Below are 22,649 nucleotides of genomic sequence, written 5' to 3'. Positions count from 1 at the left end.
CAAAAGTCCACCAGTTCATTAGTGCCAAAGCAGGGATTTGAACCTAGCTCGGTCTGGTGACTCCAAGGCCATTATATAATGCTACCTCTTTCATTGGCAAAGACCTACTATCAGTTGAACTGACTGCCTAACAACTTTAGTTCATTCTCAAAAAAAAATATATATATAAACATAAAAAGAATTTCCGTAGCCTCTGAGTCGCAGGAACCCCAGTCCAAAAGACGCGTTCTACTCCTGGCTATGCTTTCTTGGTGATAGGAGGTCCCCCTGTAACTCTGCTTGCTTCTGTCTTTTATATCCCAAAAGAAACTGGCTCAAGACACAGTCCAATCCATCATCAACACAACTGCGGCCTATTCCCCCTCATTAACGTCACAGAGGCAGGATTTACAAAACATAGGAAAATCATATCAGGTAACAAAATGGTGGACAGTCACACAATACCAGGAATCATGGCCCAGCCAAACTGATATACACATTTTTGGGGGACACAATTCAATCTATGACATTTGCCTGACATAAGGCTCCAGGAGAAACCACATGCAAGGTTAGCAAAGCACTGTGTCATAGATTCACTTAAGATCCTGTTTCTTCATTATTGTGAAAGACAGCTTATTAATTAATTATAAAAATATACTTTCTTTAAAAAAAAGCCTTGCCGTCAAGTTAATTCTGACTCATGGCAACCCCCTGTGTTACAGAATAGAATTGTTGGGTTTTGTTGCCTGATTAGGGTCGTGCCCTGGAGCGGAAAGCCAATGAACCATACTCCAAGTCAGAAAGAGTGAGAAAGTTTATTCAGGAGGTGGATACATCACTGGGGCCCGACAGCCACATAGGCTGTCTCCGTGGAGCCCCAAAGAGCAATTTTACATTAGAGCTTATATACAGTTTTACAAGCTGTTGGGAAGTGTCTTTGTAGCCCAAAGATGGCATGGCCAGAGAGTTATTCATTACAAGATAGTGACAAAAGACTTACCAGTGTAAAGAGATACATGAGGACATCTCTTTATCAGGCTAAAGATACACATATCAGACACCCGGGCTCTGATTTCCCTGTGGGGGTTTTCAGTCACAGGTGGTCTGACAGAACAAAACAAAGTTATTTGCATCAGGTTAAAACAAAGAACAAAGTTATTAACATTAGGTCAAAACAAAGTCATTAACAAAGGTATGAGAAGGAGGAGGCAGGCAGAGGAAGGAGAAAAACAGAGGTTCATAGTGGCATTAGTTATGTCAAGCTCTCAGTTGCCCATTTTGAAAAGGGGAAAACATGCTGGGGAGTATCAGGGTCACAGGTTTTATTGGCTGTCATCTTACAGAAGCAGATCATCAGGACCTTCTTCCACAGTGTCACTGGCTGGGTTTGAACCACCAACCTTTAGGTTAGTAAACAAAACAAAAACAAAACACCACCAGGATTTCCTTTAGGTTAGTAGTCAAGTGCAAACCACTTGTACCACCCAGGGACAAGTTTCTTCTAGAGAGAAAAACTCTATTCTCTTACCTACTAGGCGGTAAAGTCAGTGAAGGCAACTACTATGTCACCATATTCATTATTGTGCCTAGCATTATGCTTAATAGAGTAGACAGTCAATAAACACTGAACACATAAGGAATCAATAAATGATTTGCCAGAATCCCTAGTTTTCATGCTTTTAAACCAAAAAAACCAAACCCAGTGCCGTTGAGTCGATTCCGACTCATAGCCATAAAAAAAAAAAATAGTGTTATCGAGTCGTTAATAGAGTGAAGTAAATCTTTCAGGCCTGTCATGGATTGAATTGTGTCCCCCAAAAATATCTGCCAACTTGGCTAGGCCATTCCAGTATTGTATGATTGTCCACCATTTTGTCATATGATGTGTGTTGTAAATCCTATCTCTATGATGTTAATGAGATGGGATCAGCGGCAGTTATGTTAATGAGACAGGACTCAGTCTACAAGATTAGGTTGTGTTTTAAGTCAATCTCATTTGAGATATAAAAAAAAGAATCGAGCAGAGAGACACGGGGGACCTCATACCACCAAGAAACCAGAGCCAAGAGAATAGTGTGTCCTTTGGACCCAGGGTGCTTGTGCTGAGAAGCTCCTTAACTGGGGAAGATTGATAACAAGGACCTTCCCCGAGAGCCTACAGTGAGAGAAAGCCTTCCCCTGAAGCTGGCACCCTGAATTCGGACTTCTAGCCTCCTAGACTGTGAGAGAATAAATTTCTCTTTGTTAAAGCCATCCACTTGTGGTATTTCTGTTATAGCAACACTAGATAACTAAGACAAGGCCGAAGAAAAGGACTCTTGTGGAATGAGAAGAGATTTTATAGTCAGGACTTCTGACCTTTTTCCCAAGCCAACTCTACAAGCCTTATTGTAAAGAACCTAGTAACTCAAGAGGAATTTGCTTTATTTATAATTTGATTATTCTCAATCTTTTGAGGGTTGTTGACCTTTTTTAGAATATGATGGAAATCACATCCACTCTCGGACAAAGGAACACACAGACATTTTTGTATACAATTTCAGTAGATTCACGAACCCTTAAAACCATGGATGCCAAGTTAAGAAGGCTAAAAAATGAGCTTAGGGAAAGGGTGCAGTTGCCATGCCAGACCTCTCATATTTAAAGTAAAATTGATAAGAAAACAACAAGCGCTTGCTTTGGATACAATACCAAGGGGGAGAAATGGCACCGGTTCTAGCTTGGCCTTGATTCTGTTGAGAAGCTTTCACAAAAGACCCTTTGTTCCCTTTGGGACACAGGCCACCAAACACTGCTCCTTAATGACTATCCAACCCTTCCCAGCATGCACAGGAACCCTTCATCCTGTGATTGGAACACAGGCAGGAAAAAGGAGTGGAAAAAGGGCAGTTTTGGATTGTGAGGATTGCTGAGTTGGTTCTTTTGGCTCCCAGAGTACACTTGCCTTAATTTACAGGCCCCATACCTTGTTTTTTCTTTTTTTTTTTAATACCTTGAAATGTTTTAGCCCTTAGCAGAAGCACTAGAAATTTACTGCTTAGGATATTTTCCCTTACAGGTTTTCACAAATGATTGCAAAAGAGCACAGACTTTATATAGACACAGATAACCTATTATGAGATGAAAGGTTTCTGGGTCATAGCTAGGAGCTGATACACCCCAGGCTTTCACCACGCTAGCCCCTGGCCTCCACCAGAGGAAGATTTACCTCCCTTCCAAGCCCCCCAGCTCAACTACTTCAAAGGCTTTATTGGACCAAAATGAATGCCCTTGATTTTTAAGGACAGAAGTCTTACTATGTGACCCTAGGATTTTACATCTCTCAGAGGTTCACTTTCTTCATCCAGAAAATGGGGAGAATAGTAGTGGGTGTGTCCTAGGATTATTGTGAGGGTTAGTGATAGAAAGCATGGGTAAGCAGCTCTTCGCTCAGTGCCCTGGCACACAGTGAATATTCGATCCAGGCTAGCTCTTGTTACCATTTTAAGGATAGTAACTTCTGGAAGTGAATGAGGACAAACTAGGCAATTTTGCTACTTGTGACCACTGGAAGTGACTGAGGACGAACTAGACAATTTTGCTACTTTTGCTCTACTAAGTTAAGTGTGCTCACCACTGCCCCCTTTCTTTTTCTGCCCCTGCCTTCTTGCCCCAGGTAGACTGTCCCTGTACCAACAGTGTTCTCTCCCAGGACCAAGCCAACAACAACAACAACAAAAATCCAGCTGCTATCAAGCCATTCCTGACTCATGGTGACCCACCTATGTCAGAGTACAACTGTGTTCCATAAGGTTTTCAATGGCTGATTTTTCGAAAGTACATCCCACGCCTGCCTTCTGAGGCATCTCTGGGTGAATTTGAACCTTCATCCTTTTGGTTAGCAGCCAAACAGTTAGCCATTTACACCACCCAGGGACTCCAGGACTAAGCCAAGGAAGCTCTAACCTTGAGCAGCTGAGGGTTACCCAGGCCTCTGGAGCTCAATGTCTCGCTTATGGGAACATCCCTAATATCTGGGTATGCTGGCCAGGGCAGTAGTGGCTGACTTTCTTTCAGCTGCTTTCCTTTTTTCCTGCCTTCCTCTCTGTTATTTTTCTTTCTCACTGTCTTGCTCCTTTTTAATAAACAATTATTTACTGAACACGTTCATGTGCCTAGCAGAATACTAGTGCTAATTAATAAAATAGACAGGGTTGCTACTCGTTGTGCTCTAGTGGGGGGTAGAGAGGAGTGTAAATAGCAAACAAACATAATTGTAGGAGGTGATGAGGGCTATGAAAGAAATAAACAGGGTGCTGAGATGAAAAACAACCAGAGAGTCCTGCTTATAGTACCTTCTCTGAAGAGATGACATTTAAACCCAGTGACTATCCCGGTGGCAGGAGTTGAAATCTAGTGAGGCAAGCCATTGGGCGTGCAGGATGATAGCTTCTCCGTGTTATTTTCTCCTAACAATAAATGACTTAAGGCTTAGGTGAAGTCAGACTCCTGATTTCTACTCCACTAAAAAAATGACTTAAGGCTTAGGGGAAGTCAGACTCCTGATTTCTACTCCACTAAAAAAAAAAAGGCTTAGGGGAAGTCAGACTCCTGATTTCTACTAGCAATCTATTTTATCAGTTAAGTTGAAAAAAAGAAATCGACCCTCACCTGTTCCTTTAAATATCTACCCGCCTACTTTGTACCAAGGAGCCCTGGTGGCGCAGTACTTAAGCACTTGGCTGCTAATCATAAGGTGGGTGGTTTGAATCCACCAGCCACTCTGCTCTGCGGAAGAAAGATGTGAGCCTGCTTCCTTAAAAGATTTACAACCTTGGAAAAAACCTATGGGGCAGTTCTGCTTTGTCCTGTAGGGTCACTACAAGTTGAGATTGACTGGTTGGCAACAGGTTTGGTTTTTGGTTTTGTTACTTTGTACCAGGCACTGTGCATTTTACTCGTATTACTTAATCCTCTAGTAACCCAAGAAAGTAGGTTTTATTATTATCGTTGTCCCTGTAGTCAAATAAAGAAATCCAAATTTAGAGAAGCAGAGTAACTTGCCCCAGCCCACACGGCTTGAAAATGCTGGAGTTGAGACTGGAATTCAGGACTGTCTGACAACAAAGCCTGTGGCTTCAACCAGTCTACTGCCTCCCTTCCTTGTGATGTCTTAACTCACCTCGTTCTCGTCTTCCTTTGCAGTGGTGCCAGTGAAGAAGAGGACACATGAAGGCCTGCATCACCAGTGGGAAATCATCCCTCCCCCTTGTGTGTCTGTGACAGCGTGTATGTAACGGCTTCTGATTTCTGTGAAAGTTGCCCAGCAACAAACGTACTTTCATCGGATATGTCCCCAAATTCTTTCCAAGGGACGACCAGTTCTCATGCTTACTGACTGACTGTACAGCTTCTCTTTCTCGGTTGTAGTAGGTCAAGGAAAATTGCCGCTTTGATCAGTCAGGAGCAATGAAGAAGGATCCTTCAGGTAATCCTTCAATGGCTGCTTTGAATGGACTCAGGAAAGGCAGCCTCTGTAATAGTGTACAACCAAACAGTATTGCTTTATTAGGAAGGATCTGGGATAATCTTGAGGGACAGTCGTAATTTTCCCTACCTGCTAATAAAAACCCCACTTTGTTCGTATCGAAGCATGAAACAAACGAGGGCAAAGTGAGGCTGAATTGACTCATATAGATAGTCTCTAGAAGTCCAATTCTAAATTCCTGAAAATGTGGTGACATGAATTAGGATGGATGGCTTGAAAATAGAGTGAAGGAAAGAATTAAGTGCTAGAAATACATGGAAATATTTTTAGTATGTGAGCTTATGTAGGACTTCAGATTCGTAATTCAGTACTGTGGAGATGAAAAAAGTGAGGAGATAGAAAGGAAATAACCTTGAAAAAAAAAAAAAAAAGACCAAAGACAAAGATCTGATTAAAAGTTGAATTAACTATTTTCAAGACAAATTGCCTGAGTTTCTAAACAGTCACTAAAGGTATGATATAAGCTGAATTATTTGCGTGAATTCTGCAAGTTTTATGGGTCTTCTCCCACCATAAAAGACTGGAACATATATTACCAAATGGGAATTTTCAGTGTAGGTTTTTGGCCTCCCTGCTTAGCCTAATTTGGCTTAAATGCAATGTAGGGAGAATTCTTGCCACTTCGTGGTGCTGAATTGAGCTCCATCGCCCAGCAGATGGCCAGCAGGTGTACCATCCTTATACTCCAGCGGGAACCTTCTTCTCATAGCATTCCCACCCACAGACCTTGGGATCGGCTCCTACCCCCCACCTTGGTTCTCTTCCTCTTACAAGATGTGAGTAGAGACAGACCCATGGTTGGACTTGTTCACCTCTCCCCATTCCCAAATTACATTTTCTTACAAGCAAGCCTCTCACCCCCAAGTAAGCAGTGATGTGCTAGGCGAATACAAAACTACAAGCTAAAAAAAAACTTGCATCTTCCTGAATTGTCAGTCTTAGTCAACAAGAGGTTTGGAGTAAGGGGACAATGTTATTTTTTATATGAAACAGACAATTACATTATGAAATAGAATGTACACACATGAACCGTTAAGAAAAAAATGGAGACCTCAGAGGTAATTCTTGTTTTCAAATGAAGGTATGTGTTCTCCCTCCTCTGCCTTTAGTGGTATTTTGATGTTCACTTTGGAGAAGTGCACGTGGAACCATGTTTTGGCTTTGGGGTTGCTGCTACCCCAGTGCCTAGCCATCCAGTGCCCCAAAGGAACCTCTAGAGGGGAAATCCTCCTCTTCCTGCCTGCCCTTTTTTGACCTGTGTACCTATCAGAAAGCTTTAGGGCCAGCCAATTTGTGTGTGTGCGGGATGGCTTTGAGGCAGAAACAATACTTGCTTACTGTAGGAGTCCTGTTTATGCCGTTGTTCAGTCCTGTGTGTGCTGTGAAATGATTTATCCCTTCAGGCCAGGTAGCTACCAGGCATGTATGTTTCTAGGTTAGGATTACCCCAGCTGACTAAATAAATAGAAGATGTGGGGCTGGGAGTATAGGCTGTTTTTTGTTTTGTTTTGTTTTTTTAAGTGTTTTTCTCTGAAATGGTGGTGGCCAGAAATGGCTAAGACAATCTTGGTGCTTTACCTATCTGCAGAGACTGGAGAATTTGGCATATCACCAATTACAACCCCAACCATATGCAACAAAACTAATCTAAAAGAAGGACCAAAGGCCGCTTTTGAAAGAGTTAAGGCATCGTTAAGGCATCATAAGATTAAGAAGACTTTGGGATTTGGAAACTTGTGCTGCGTTTCTCCAATAATTAGTGTTTAGTTTCCAAATAGTAGCCTTATCTTAGCAATGAACAGATTATTGATTCCTCCATACCTGATCATATGTTATTACCTTAAATCAGTATTTGGGAAGTCAAGCATTTATGCAGTGGATGTGAGCAGAAATATAAAAATATGTGCCAACCTGTCTCAGTAAATTATCGTATCTGTAATCCTCAAGGAAAGCACTTTTGCTTTTAGGTAGAAAAGATTTCAGATTTGCTTTATGGGCTCCTGCTGTCTTCAGCACCTGATAAAACTTTAACCAGGGAAGCATTAAACACAGCACAGCAGCTTCTGCCCAGGCTTCTAAGTTCCTGCCGGCAGCATTTATCAGTGTAAGAACTCGGAGGCTCCCTGTAGTGGCACCAGCTTCCCCCAGAGCTGCAGCATGCTGCTCTGCCTTAAACTCAGCACGTGAGGCTTCCTTCCTGCCAGGTCAGTACAAGTTAGAGCACTCAGAGTTGTGTCCTGACTGGCTGCAGGCTGCAAAAATCCCCAGCAGATAATGAATGTCTCCAGAATGAATCGGTACTCACAGTGGTCCTTGGCTGCCTTCCAAATGTTGGCTGTCTGTAGGCCGAGAAGAGTTTGTCCTTTGATTTGATATCATTAAATCTGGGGCAATTCTAAGCCATGCTTGGAGTCTCAGTTCAGATAAGGGAAGTATATTGAGGACCTGCTATGAACCAGGCCCTGTCCTATGCCCCCGTTTCTCAGATAGTAAAACAGATGCAAAGCAGAAGAGTCCCTTCCCTCAAGTTACATAGCTAGGTAATAGATTTTGAACTCAGCTCTCCCTAACTGTGGGGGCAGGACCTTTGTACCACACTGTGTGCCTTTTTTTTACTGGAATGATCTAAAAACACAAAAGGAGGAAAGGCTCAGGTTCCCCCCTGTCATCTGGCCATCCTACCTTCTGAATTCTTTTTTCCAATAACGTGTAATGGCTGTAGTTTGGTTCAGGAATGTCGTCAAGGTGGCCTTATTCCTCCACTTTAGCAGATGCTTTTAGTACACGTTGCAAACTTGAGCCCACTCCAGGAGTTTGGGGAGCCATTCCTTTTTGGTGTTATCTTCCATAAATGTTTCTACGCCTTCAAGAGTACAGAACTTTTCGGAAATAGTAAAAGTGAAAGGTGTTCTATTGTCCACTCTGACTTTATTTGAAAATGCCTGCTGTTACACTGCTGCAGAAAAGGAAATACTCATTATCTTAGTATACCTAGCCCGTTCTGTACTCTGTGAGGATGTCGATTCGAAGTCCAGTGACTCTGAACTCTCCTGCCAATACCTGGTTTTATTTATATATGTACAGAGAGAGAGTGAGACATATATAGATAGATATGTATATGTGTGCTATCTCACTCACACACACCATTTAAGAACTATGGGAAACTTAGAGCATCCACTTCATTTTCTTGCACACCACTGCAAAGGTTACTGCCAGTCCTGATTACAAGTGTCACCAGATAACTGGAGCTTAGCTGCTTGCTTACAAGAAGAGCAACTCCCTGGCAAAGGTTGTCAGTTCCTAAAACATTGAGCCAAGGTGACAGCCTGAGAGAGATTGCACTCCAGACCTACCTACTGCAAGATGTCTGATTTGGATACGGAGCCATTTTGGTGACCTGAGAGTCTGACCACTCCAGTCTGGCCTGTGGGCACAGCTCCAGAGTCCACTACCTTGTTGTAGTGGCAGGGCCTAGGAATTCTTCTTTCCCCACCTAGAAAATACTCTCCTGCTGATACCTGGAATTCCACACTCAGGGCTTTGTGCCTTTGACTTAAACCAGAGGAGAGTTTTGATCCCGTCAAAAATGGTACCTCTGGGAAAGCACCACATTAAGGCTATGATGGGAAGCGTACGGAGTTAAGTGGTACAGTGGAAAGCCTGGTAACCTGAAGACCTGGGTTTTAGGGCTGACTGGGACCACATTGACAAACGGCCTGGCCCCTCTGGACCTCAGTCTTCTAAGCTGTAAAAAGTGGAGAGACGAGTAAACTGGGTGGCCTGTAAGGTTCCTTTGGTTCTTTAAATGTATTTCTGCCAAATCAGTATTCACCTGCAAGTTCTGAGCACGGTTTGAGGATTTGAGGGTGGAAAGGTAATTATATCAGTGTCAGGAGGGCAAGGGGGAAGCTTTACCCATTAGATAAAGGACAGATCTTGGTCCATATCCCTCCGTTTATTCAGTCAGTGTCCACAGCAGCACCTAGCCCAGTGCTTAGTCCCTAATGGCTGTCGTATACATGCTTTTTGATAAGGAAATTGGTTGTGTGTTTACTGCGTGCCAAGCCCGTCCTGATTTTTCTTTTAAAATAAAACCTTATTATGGATCGACTGCAGCCCAGCCGTAAGAGAAAAGAAGGCCCGTGGGGAGGCCTCAGACTCCATTAATATTGCCTTCACCCAGCGGTTTTTTGAAACCCCATTCTAAGATCCATAAGACCCAGGTGGTTCCTACCCTCTGAGCACCTGCCTGGTAAAGTACTATCATTTGGAACTGAGAAGACACTGGAAACAGTAGAACAACGACAAGAATAAACCAAAGCCAGGAAAAGGAAAATAAATGAAGACGTTTGTGTGCACACTGGTGCAAAAAGCCACTGAGCCCATGGTGGGCTTAATATAACTTTGTGGGACAGCAAATTTACACTTGACAGTCTCCACCGTGATAGACTGAGGTGCATGGGCAGAAAACCAATGAATCCATAGTCCTCTGCCTGTTTCCTGTGCAGTCACATTCCCTCCTTAGTGATCTTCCCTTCCACTCTTTAGGTTAAACAAGGGAACACACAGTCTTTCAAGGGAATTACACGTTTGAGTTAACGTTTCAGTATATCATTTTCGTACTGTAAATTATTTTGTAAAAGAGATTTACCTCTACCCCGAATGTTCAGACTCAGTGCCCCTGTGCATTTGGAAATCAATAAACTATTACTGGAAATGCCATTTGTCTCTCAGAGTTGTGCACAAAGGACCCTGTTACGTGTAAATATTCATGATGCTCTGCATACTTGACTGTGGTAATGCTGGAGGTGATGGTGTATTAGATAGGGGAGTCTAATTTACTCCTCCTGACTTCCCTGGAGTGCCTTAGGAAATCTCTGGGAAGTGGCAAGAGGACAGACTTAAAATTATTATTATTTAGAGCAAGTTTTGTCCTCAAAATAAAACACATCATTCCTAGGTTAAATTTTCTGAGCAAAGTGAGTCATAACTGAAAGAATACTTGGTTCTATATGATATTTTTAAGTAACGTTAAAGTTTTATAACTTGGATTAACCATATAATTGGTGAAGAGGTAGAATTAAGTTGTAAATTAAGCAATTCCAATCTGTTTTTAATATTAGGAGCAGAGGCTGCATTGAAACCAGGGGTCATATACTCACAGGCCTTCAGGAGCCAAAGGTACAGACCCATGATGGTAGATACCGTGTGAATGAGAAAGTGCAAGCCTTGCCTTAAAGGCCTTCCAATTCAATTTTTTAAAAATCCTGCTAAAACCCGTCAGCAGGTGTGTCTGGAAGGGCTGCCAATTTGTTTCCTTTTAACACATTTGACTTCATTAGACCCGTTAGCTTGGGACTTTGTTCACTTTGGGAAAATTGTCCAAGATAGGGAGATGAGTCACTCAAGGTCAGGCTGGTGTCATGCCCAAGACAGCAAGCAGACTGTTTGTCTCCTGTGGCAGTCATTAGCCCCTCCTTCCTCCCTCCCCCATTGCAGAGGGCACTACCTCTTCCTGGTGGGATGGGACTACCAAGCACTCTAGCACTTGGGAGTCTCAGTGTTTTACTAAACCACAATGTGTTTGGAGGTTTTCTTCCCCACTTAGTAAATGCCAGCATCTCACCACCACATCCCATTGCCCCCAGCCTTTTCTCATTTTATATCTTTCCCTGTGAAAACTCTTTTATTTTGTTTCATTGATCCTTGCTTGGCCCAACTTGCAGGTAAACAGACCCATTTCCTTTACAATTGTAAGAGGTTGCAATTGCAACCTGTCTGGACTGTCTCCTGGCTTTAACAAGACTCCAAAGTTAGATACACCCAACAGAAAGTCAGGCTTCCTGTGTTAATAAAGATGTCACAAAAAAGAAAAGAAAAACAAAAGACTGCTTGAAGCCAATAGCCAATACCTGGCTGTATTGAGTGTGTCCTTGTTAAATATTGCAATCGCCAGGCTTAAATCATCCCCCTTGTTAACAATAATAACTACCATTTAGTGAGTTCCTTCCCTGGGCCATGCGGTATCCTAGTTACTTATTTTTAATTCTCTTATTCTCACAGGACTAATATTATTATCCCCCATTTTATTTCTCAGGAAACAGATGTCAAGTATCATGTCCAAGGTCATACCCTAATAAGTAGGAAGCCAGGGTTTAAATGGAGGACTAGTGCTTTTCAAAACCCCTACTCTTCATCTCTCTGAGCTACATTGCTTCCACCATACACTGGTAAACAACCTCACCTCCAACAGTGTGGCCCTGGGCAAAGGAATTTGCCCTTTGGTAGGACTTGTTTTGTACAGTATAGGAAGTATAGTGTACAGTGAGGAAAAGAAGGCTAAGGATACCTGTGAAATCCTCTTCTCGCCTGAAATTGTACTTTTTAGAGGGAGGGGACTATTAGACTTGCTTTATCTCCTTTATTCCAAGGCTATAAAGAATGAAATCAGCAGTAGAGGCAAAGACATGGCTTCTTTTGCTATGGTCTCAGAACCTCAAAAGTTAGCCAGCTTTGACACTGAGTCTGTAATTTAATTAAACATTTTGAAGGCGCCTCTGACAGCTTGATGTTAGGCCAGCTTCATATTCTTGGAAAGGGACTATAAAAGGAGCTTGCGTGTTTTCAAGTTCATTTACTGAGTGTAGCCATCATGGACAGAGCAGACCATTTGCCTTACTAAAATGGCCCACAACTGGTCAGCCGCAAAAACACCCGCTGACCACGAGAGCATGAGGGAGGCTGCAAATTCTGTTTCAAGACAGCTTGGACTCTCCAAGAAGACACAATGAGCAAAGCTCACCTGCCCAAGTTGAAAAAAATTATGGATGAAAAGTTATTGAAGTTAAATGGTGGCAGACATGCCCAAGGAATATTGTGGGGACTTGGTCCCTTTATGAATCTTGTGAAAGATAAATGTGTGGAGGTGGCAACTAGTGGACAAAAGAAGGAAATTGGAATGGTGGTAACACAAGGAAATAGTAACATGTTGGAAGCCTTGGAACAAGTGTAAGTAATGGCTGTTTACCAGTTATCATTCACTTCCATGTGTCCCTTCTCCAAAGGGCCTGTTTTACTATGATGTAAAAATCAGGCCTCATATATTCATATTAAATTTTTTTGTTAAATGAACTTTTGTAATAGCCCAAAAAATGAAACAAAAAAATGGCCCACAAGTTTCAGACCATTTTAGGGATTCAGTAGCAACTCGTTTACCTAGGGCTCAGCCACCTGACAGCTTCACCTGTCTATATAGCCTAAACCTGAAATCCAAACATGTGGTTCGACGATGAGTACCTGAGCTAGAACTGCAAAAATCTGGAACCTCCACTCAGCCCACAATGGCTACAACAATGGGCTCAAACAGCAATGATTGTGAGGATGACGCGAGACCAGGCAGTGCTTCTGTTGTCTGTAGGGTCGCTGTGAGTCAGAACAGACTGCACAGCACCTAACAACAACAGCAACTGCTCAACCCATTCCAAATGGACTGGAAACTAGGAAGTACGCAAGTAAAGTTTCTGATCAGCTGAAATAAATACTATGAAGGAAACACATCAGAGAAAGGCCACGCACTTTACCCAGCAAGCACCCCCTCAAAACCTATTTATTCTTCACAAAAAATGGTAGATGTTTGGTTGCCTGGTTTCTAAGCCTACAGTAGATTGATTTTAAGGAGGAAAAAAGACTTCTACAGGAAACTAAGGTCAAGAAGGAAAAAAAGACAAAATTTTAAGTGGGCTGAAAAGCCCAAAAAGCACTGTTTTAAGGAGGCATTTAGTGCCCAAAACAGCTCTATGCACACCTCAGTCAACGCTAAGAGCCTCACTGTGTGATAGGACAATATAACTATAATCAAAATGATGACCCTAAACATCACACATGAAGAAACAAAATTACAGTCAGAATAAGGCAAGATTGTGTATTGCAAACGTTTTAGAAATATTTGTATCATAAATGGTAATAAACTCTTAGTGGTTAGAAGGAATAACCCTTAGTAACTATCTAGAACATCTGGCTAAACAAAACAATACACCCCTCTAGCTAAGATTTTATTGTTCCATGAGCCTCTTGTGTTTGGAGAGTTTTTTTTTTTGCCCCCACAGCTTTATAAGTGACTTTCATGCTACAATTCTTTGCACATAATGGCATGAACAATGGAAGTGCCAAGTTTCCAGTGTGATGAATACAACTAATAACCAACAAATACTGCTACTTATAAAAATCACTTAAGCATCCCTGTTATCTCTAAGTCCCTGTCGACTGCCCAGTTATTTCAGGCATTAGTCATAACAGAATTGGAGTATGGTAAAAGAGAAACCAGACCCTCACAAGTTTGGGTGTAACACAATTTAAGCTGTAATATTAGATTCTCCCTTGTGTTTCTCCAACTCTTCGCTGCAGGAAGAATAAACCTTATGTAGACACAATACTAGCCTGGCAAGCTGGTGTTTAGTTGTTGCTAGGAGAAGAAAGAATTCAGAAGCAAAGGACATGTGTAGTTGTATAGCAATTCCTCACTAGGGAATTGGGTCTCCAGGGCCACTTTTGACCTCAATCCATGTTGGAGTCATCAACCAAAGAGTTGCTTGCTTCTAATAGTGATGTAATGCATATATTAAGCCCTGGAATGAAGGAAGACACGATTCGTTTCCCTGGATCATTGAGCACTTTGTGGTAACTTGGCCTGATGACCCTAAGATAATCCAAGAAGCATGTGACTGGAGCTATCTTTTTTCCCATGATGCACTGCTTTCAACACTGCGTGGTTGTAAAAGCCCAAAGGCCACATCAATTATATATAGAAATGATCTAAGTTCATCAAATGCATTCCATTTGGTATACAGGCCACTGTCTTCCCACAGCAAGGATTTTTTCATGCCCATCCATCTTTTGCTGGTGGTGATGGTGTTTGTTATTTGCTACAGCACTATTTACTTCTCTTTTTATATTTCTTTCCTAAATTTTTTTTTTATGACTGCATTGTGACCAACATTTTGTGGCACGCTTAACAGCAGAAGGAATTAACTCATAATTCACTTCTGAACAGTACAATTGGCAATAGGAAAAAGAGGGGAATGGGAGAGTGAAATTGTCCACCATTTACCCATTGAAAATGTCTGGCTCAGATGCTAGATTCACATCATAGTCAGAAGTTCATAAATTCTGAGCACTGCTCAGCTTCAAGAGGTAGGCAGTGTTCCTGCATTCCTTACCCGACGTGAGTGGTCTGTGAAGCGATGTCATTATAATCCGTTCACCTCTGCTTGCTTTCTCCTCCAAGCTGGAGTGTAGTCAAACATTTACAGTCCCAGGCTAGGAGATCGAGTTAAGAAGAGGTTGAATGCTTTGCTTGGCTTTTGAAAACATTGAGTCCAAGTGTGGCACTCTGGCTGGAGGGTGATCGTTTGCTGCCTGACCATTTTTATTAAGACATCTGGAGATTGGAGGGTTCACTGGGAAGTAACTTTTCTGGATTTGGTTTCTCTCCACACACTCTGGTTTATGGGACTTTTTGGACCCAGTTGGGTGGATATATATCCTAGTATCAAATTCAGCCTATTCCAAGTGGAAAAACTATGACAGGAACAAGATTGCCTTTTGACTAGGTGGTGGAGATAGGGGAAGTCAGTAGGCCAGTTGTAGGTGAGGATGATAAAGAAACCACTGATAACAATAAAAATGGGTGTTTCTCAGCACTTAAACCAATTTCCCATTTGCTAACAGGTGAGTTCTGATCTGTTTTCCCAGACTGTCATATTTTCTGTAGAAGATACGGGCCTCTCTGATCAAACAATGACATTCCTTCTGAGACCACACCTAGCCCACTTGTGGCCAAACTATACTTACTATTTACTCAAAGAAAAGTTGCCTGGTAAGCCCCATTCCCCACCTCTAGCATGAGGACAAAATATATGGAGGAAGAGTTAGGTCACCCAAGGTCCACACTACATATGCTTAGTAGTGTAGAAAAGCCAAATTTTTAGGAGTGTCTGGTCTTTTGCCATTTCTGGGATGGTTAGACTATCCATCTGGAGTGTTTATGCCCCTCCTGATAGCCAAGCCATGGGCTTCCTTTTACATTGTGCTACTGAGTACTGAGGTCAGTCTCTGCCCTCAGAAAAGACAACTTCACAATGACATACTTCCTAACAATCACTGAACAGTTTCACAAGGACACATCCATGTGCTGCGTATCTTCAGGCCTGGAACATTGTCAAATAGCAGACTCAGAGAACAAATAGAAGACCTGGCTTCATTCACAAGTTAGTCAGAAGTGATCTAAAGTTCAGGCTTCCCCCTGCCTTTTGTCCTTCCACCCTTCTTTCTCTACTCCTCCTCCTCTTCTTCTGGTCTCTCCCATCTGGAAACCATAGAGTTTCATGGATTCCAGGCACAGTTTCTCAGATTTCAGATGTTTGGGAAATTTCTCTGCTTGGGTCATCCTTCAAGAGTAAGAGAATTCAATTTGGGAGGAAAAACAGCCGAGACCTTTCCACAGAAGAGAAAATAAATAAGGTGCGGGGTGTATCCGCTCGCCAACTCAGCTCCAAAACCACACACAATGTCTACCTTCAGAAAAGGTGTTCTGCCTCCCCTCCCCACCCCGGGAAGGAGTGGAATGGAAAAACAAAATCTCCACTCATAAAAAACACTTTTCTTCCTTTTGAGGCATAAACACAACTGGCATCAGATAATACAATGTAATTGATTTTGTGTGTGTCATTGGGGAAGGGGATGGTCTCTGGAGGGTAGACCTCAGAGTAGTGGAATGAAGTGAAAAATAAAATTTAGATGAAATTGTTAGAGGAAAACTGTTAACATTATGAACCACTTAACCCCTATGTTGCATCTCCAGGGAAAAGAGCAATGTGGGGCCTTCTGTCTTTGGAAAATGGAGTGAGTTTGTTCCTGAGGCTGGGTTTTGAAGCAGATAGACTTGGTTCTAGTACTGGCTCTTTCACTGTGAGGAATTAAATGAGCAGATGGATCTACAGGTCTTAGTACAGTGCCTGACACAGAATGAGCACTTAATAAATGGTAACTTATGATTACTATTTATTGTAGTGACAATCACTCATCACAGTGGAGTCCTGTTGGGGACATAGTAGATGGAGCCTGTCTATTTTTCCCCACACCAAGCTTATCTGCTCAGCCTCTATTATCCTCCCCAAGGCTACTTCATAGTTCTGCCCACCACATCACCAAATCTCACTTTTTAAAAAATCAATTATAAGTGCCTTAAATTATCATGTGTATTTATTTGTTCATGTGGTTAATGTCTGTAACCCTTTGAAAGTTATATTGTTTGCTGCTGCATTGCCAGTGCTAACAAAACTGCCTCCCACAGAGTAGATGCTCAAAAAATATTTGTACACTGACTGACACCTTGATAGCATTTGTATCGAAAATTACCCTGGATATTATAGCTTGATGCAGAAAACTGGAAGACACCTTTGGCTACATCTACCCCAACGTGAGTGTCCAAGGCAGATGGTCACACCAAAAGGCATCTACTGTCCATAGGAGAAGAGGGAAGCAATGAGGTGTGCTGAAAAGGTATACTAGCAGAAGAAACCAGAAACCCAGCTCCCATCCTGCTGTGCAACATTTGGCAGATCATGTTCCCTCTCTAAATACCCTAAAACGAGGGGTGCAGTTGACTAGACTGGAGGATCTCTTGATTGTCTTTCAGCTCTAACATTCTAAGATCTTAGCAAAGGAGTGTCAGACTGTGAAGATACTTCCCTTAAGAGTTGCACCTCTTCTTTTTCCTCTGTGTGTGCACATCTGCATGTGTGTGTGTGCATACACGTGTATGTATGTGAGTGTGTTTGTGTCTTGGGATATGCCAAGAGAACTGGACTCATGTAGACTTTATGGAGAGCAGCATTTCTCCAAAGGTATACAGCCATGAAAAAATACACTGCAGTCAGCTAAATTGGGAAGTGAAACAGTAGGCTAAGCAAAGTTGAACAAGTTTCTTACCTGCAGGACTTCTCGGAGCTTTCATGTTCATGTGCCTTGTGGAGCTTCAAAAGGGAAATAGGGCATAGTTCTCTGCTGTTCATGTAAATAATTTTAGGGAAAACTGACTTAGAGATGAGTCCAACTCAACCTCATTTACTGATGAGAAAATAGGCCAAAGAGATGAAATGATTTGACCAAGGTAATATGGCTTTCTAGGAAACCCAAGTTCTGATCCAAATTTGGCCACTGTCTCCCAGAAGAGAAAGGCTGTTTAGTGACTCAAAAGCCCACATTGGAACATTCTGGGAGACATTCCAAGGTCCCTCCTTTGATACTAAAGGGCAGCATCTGAAAGACTGCAGTTCTCAGTTCCAGGACCTGCATAGACATTACGTTCAGCACAAGTGCAACTAGGCATCCTTTCCTGTCAGGGTAGCACCATCTGGAACGTGGGGTTGTACCTATTGGCACAGTTACTGTGGAGAAGCAAGAGGAAGGAGGAGCAGCCCTGGCTCACAGAGTTGGGTGCTTGCTCTGACAAGCTATGATTTTTCCTTCTCTCTTCTTCTCCTGGTTAATAGCACTAAGGTCAAAGATGAAGAAATTGAAGATTTTTACCAACTTCTGTCTGAAATTGATCAAACATGCAATCAGACCACATTGATAATTACTGGTGATTGGAATGCGAAAGTTGGAAACAAGGAAGGATCGGTGGTTGGAAAACATGGACTTGGTGATAGAAATGATGCTGGAGATCGCCTGATAGAATTTTACAAGACCAACAGCTTCTTCCCCCCGTGTGTTTGTCACTTTGTCGTTCCGTGGGGGCTGGCGTGTTGCTGCGATGCTGGAACCTATGCCACCGGTATTCAAATACCAGTAGGGTCACCCATGGCAGACAGGTTTCAGATGAGCTTCCAGACTAAGACAGACTAGGAAAAAGGACCCAGTAACCTACTTCTGAAAAGATTTAGCCAGTGAAAATTTTATGAATAGCAGTGGAACACTGTTTGATATAGTGCTGTAAGATGAGCTCCTCAGGTTGGAAGGCACTCAAAAGACGACTGGGGAAAAGCTACCTCCTCAAAATAGATTCAACCTTGATGACGGGGATGGAATCAAGCTTTCGGGTCCTTCATTTCCTGATGTGGCAAAATCGGAAGAAACAGTGGCAAACATCCATTAATAATTGGAACATGGAATGTACGAAGTATGAATTCAGGAAAATTGGAAGTTGGCAGAAGTGAAATGGAGCACATAAACATTGATATCCTAGGCATTAGTGAGCTGAAATAGACTGGTATTAGGCTTTTTGAATCAGAAATCCTACGGTCTACTATGCTGGGAACGACAATTTGAAGAGGAATGGCATTGCATTCACCATCAAGAAGAGTATTTCAAGATCTATCCTGAAGTACAACACTGTTAGTGATAGGATAATATATATCCATATGCCTACAAGGAAGACTGGTTAATGTGACTATTATTCAAATTACCCACCAACCACTAAGGCTAAAGATGAAGAAATTGAAGATTCTTACCAACTTCTGCAGTCTGAAATTGATGGAACATGCAATCAGGATGCATTGATAATTCCTAGAGACTGGAATGCAAAAGTTGGAGACAAAGCAGAAGGATCGGTAGTAGAAAATATGGTCTTGGTGATAGAAACGATTCTGGAGATTGCGTGATAGAATTTTGCAACACCAACAACTTACTCATTGCAAATACCTTTTTTACCAACATAAATGGCGACTATACACGTGGACCTCACCAGAAGAATACACAGGAATCAAATCGACTACATCTGTGGGAAGAGATGATGGAAAAGCTCAATATCATCAGTCAGAACAAGGCCAGGGGCTGAATGCGGAACAGACTATCAATTGCTCAAATGCTAGTTGAAGTTGAAACTGAAGAAAATTAGAACAAGTCAACAAGAGCCAAAGTACCACCTTGAGTACATCCCACCTGAATTTAGACACCATCTCAAGAATAGATTTGACTCATTGAACACTAATGACCAAAGACCAGAGGAGTTAGGGAATGACATCAAGGACATCATACACGAAGAAAGCCAGAGATCATTAAAAAGACAGTAAAGAAAGAGAAGACCAAAATGGATGTCAGAAGACATTCTGAAACTTGATCTTGAACATCTACTAGCTAAAGCGAAAGGAAGAAATGATGAAGAAAAGAGCTGAACAGAAGATTTCAAAGGGTGGCTCAAGAAGACAAAGTAAAGTATTATAAGGACATGTCCAAAGACCTGGAGATGGAAAATCAAAAGGCAAGAATAGGCTGTGCATTTCTCAAGCTGAAAGGACTGAAGGAAAAATTCAAGCCTTGAGTTGAAATATTGAAGGATTCTATGGGGAAAATACTAAACGACACAGGAAACATCAAAGAAGATGGAAGTAACACACAGAGTCGCTATACCAAAAAGAATTGGCCGACATTCAACCATATCAGGAGGTACCATATGAGCAGGAACCAATGGTACTGAAGGAAGAAGTCCAACCTGCACTAAAGCCATTGGTGAAAAACAAGGCTCCAGGAATTGATGGAATACTAATTGAAATGTTTCAACAAATGGATGCAGCACTGGAAGTACTCACTCGTGTATGTCAAGAAATTTGGAAGGCAGCTACCTGGCCAACCGACTGGAAGGGATCCATATTTATGCCTATTCCCAAGAAAGGTGATCCCACCAAATGTGGAAATTCTCGAACCATATCATTAATATCACATGCAAGTAACATTTTGCTGAAGTTCATTTAAAAGCAGCAGTACATCGACAAGGAACTGCCAAAGTTCAAGCTGGATTCAGAAGAGGACGTAGAAGAGGGTTATCATTGTTGATGTCAGATGGATCCTGGCTGAAAGCATAGAATACCAGAAAGATGTTTACCTGTGTCTTATTGATCATGCAAAGGCATTTGAGTGTGTGGATCATAATAAATTATGGATAACATTGTAAAGAATGGAAATTCCAGAACACTTAATTGTACTCATGAGGAACCTGTACATGGATCAAGAGTCAGTCATTCAAATAGAACAAGAGGATACTGCATGTTTTAAAGTCAAGAAAGGTGTGCATCAGGGATGTATCCTTTCACCATACTTATTCAGTCTGTATGCTGAGCAAATAATATGAGAAGTTGGACTATATGAAGAACAGAGCATCAGGATTGGAGGAAGACTCATTAACAAGCTGTGTTATGCAGATGACACAACCTTGCTTGCTGAAAGTGAAGAGGACTTGAAGCACTTACTGATGAAGATCAAAGACTACAGTCTTCAGTATGGATTACACCTCAACATAAAGAAAACAAAAATCCTCACAATTGGACCGATAAGCAACATCATGATAAATGGAGAAAAGATTGAAGTTGGACTCACAATCAACACTCATGGAAGCAGCAGTCAAGAAATCAAAGGACACATTGCATAGGGCAAATGTGCTGCAGAAGATCTTTTTAAAGTGTTAAAAAGCAAAGATGTCACCTTGAGGACTAAGGTGGGCCTGACCCAAGTTGTGGTGTTTTCAATCACCTCACATGCATGTGAAAGCTGGATAATGAATAAGGAAGACTGAAGAAGAACTGGAACCTTTGATTGTCATGCTGGTAAAGAATATCGAATATACCATGGACTGCCAAAAGAATGAACATATCTGTCTTGGAAGAAGTACAACCAGAATGCTCCTTGGAAGCAAGGATGGTGAGATTATATCTCACATACTTTGCACATGTTATCAAGAGGGATCAGTCTCTGGAGAAGGACATCATGCCTGGTAAAGTAGAGGGTCAGAGAAAACAAGGAAGACCCTTAACGAGATGGATTGACACAGTGGCTGCAACAGTGGGCTCAACATAACAATGATTTTGAGGATGGAGCAGAATCAGACAGTGTTTCATTCTGTTGTACGTAGGGTCACCATGAGGCTAAACCAACTGGATGACAGGTAACAACAACAACCCTCTGCCTCTCTTTCTGCCTCCTCCTATCCCCTGTTCTTTCCTGGCTACATCCTGAGGTTGCTGCTGTTGTGACAAGTAGAGGCACTAAACTGTTTGATTAAGGTCTCTGTCAACACCAATATACCAACCACCAGGGTGAAGGTGTTTGGTAAGCTCTGCACATGAGCAGATGTCTTTACCTGAGTGCTATGGCTACACCCATTTTCTGGACTGGGAAACAGGTGTGAGATCATCGAAGATGGGAGATTGTGTCTGGACTCTTTACAGTGTTGATCATGGATCATTCTCAAATTCCTTCCCTGGCACTTACCATAAGGCCTCAGAGGCCTCAGAGTGCACCTTTAGGTGCACTCCTGGGAGCATCCGTATGGCAGGCAGTGGTACTGGCAGGGAGAGATGGAAGGCTAGTGCCAGTGTCACTGTGTGCTGTGTTTGTGGGCGCATGCACATACTTAGAACACCAGAGGGAAACGTGGCACATCAAGAAGAATAGTGACTTGGCACCCCCTCCAAATTGATATTCTTTAAATATTAGATCAACACTTATTTAGAGGAGATGATGGGAGCAGGTGTATGTGTGTGGCCGGGGGGGCGGGGTCTGGAGGCTGTGTTCCTCCCTACACACCATGCTCATAGACACCAAAGCCCTGACCTTAATTAACCTGATCCCTCTTTAGAAGATCATTTAATGACCATCTGTTGTTATTCTAGCTTACCCCTTTTGGGGTCTCACCGCGCCCACTTCCAAATGGCTTTCAAAGTATTCTTTCCAAACCCACACAATTATCTCCATGAAAGGAGTTCTGAGAGGTACAATCTTCTCCACCTCATAACAATTTTAGTGAAGCTTCATCATCTCCCACCTTACAGACTGGCATGCCTCCAAGACCGAGCCTATGTCGTGTGTGTGTGTGTGTGTGTGTGTGTGTGTGTGTGTGTGTGTGTGTGTCTTCAGGCTGGTGATTTAGCTATGACCCTCTTCCTTATATAGAAAGTGTACGTGACACCCAGATCAAAACACCCCCCCACATGGTCACGGCTGTCTCATACAGAAAGTTCATGCCCTTCCAAATAAAAAGAGACACAAAGCTGGTATTTTCTTAGGAGATTATTACATCCACTGGAATGTAGCAAGAGCACTTAGCAATAGTAAGGAATAAATATCCCCACTTGCTGGAACAGCTGTCTTT

General features: G+C 42.2%; 2 protein-coding genes across 3 annotated transcripts in view; both read left to right on the top strand.

Annotated features, from left to right (window-relative positions):
* TRIM44 (tripartite motif containing 44) overlaps positions 1 to 5,884 on the top strand; it is a 138,525-nt gene extending 132,641 nt beyond the window's left edge. For both annotated transcript variants that reach the window (XM_003412121.4, XM_064288269.1), the window contains one exon: positions 5,164 to 5,884. In XM_003412121.4, coding sequence (XP_003412169.2) covers positions 5,164 to 5,191 — 28 coding nt within the window. In that variant the 3' untranslated portion in view covers positions 5,192 to 5,884. The remainder of the gene's footprint in view (positions 1 to 5,163) is intronic.
* A 1,224-nt stretch (positions 5,885 to 7,108) lies between these two features.
* On the top strand, positions 7,109 to 22,365 carry LOC111751219 (small nuclear ribonucleoprotein G-like). The gene has a single exon (XM_064288271.1). The coding sequence runs from the start codon at positions 12,294 to 12,296 to the stop codon at positions 12,516 to 12,518; it is 225 nt and encodes a 74-aa protein (XP_064144341.1). The 5' UTR covers positions 7,109 to 12,293; the 3' UTR covers positions 12,519 to 22,365.
* The last annotated feature ends 284 nt before the right edge of the window (positions 22,366 to 22,649 follow it).

Source organism: Loxodonta africana, chromosome 7 (genome assembly GCF_030014295.1).
Source record: "Loxodonta africana isolate mLoxAfr1 chromosome 7, mLoxAfr1.hap2, whole genome shotgun sequence".
Classification (NCBI taxonomy): Eukaryota; Metazoa; Chordata; class Mammalia; order Proboscidea; family Elephantidae; genus Loxodonta; species Loxodonta africana.
This window is presented reverse-complemented; position numbering and strand designations above follow the sequence as displayed.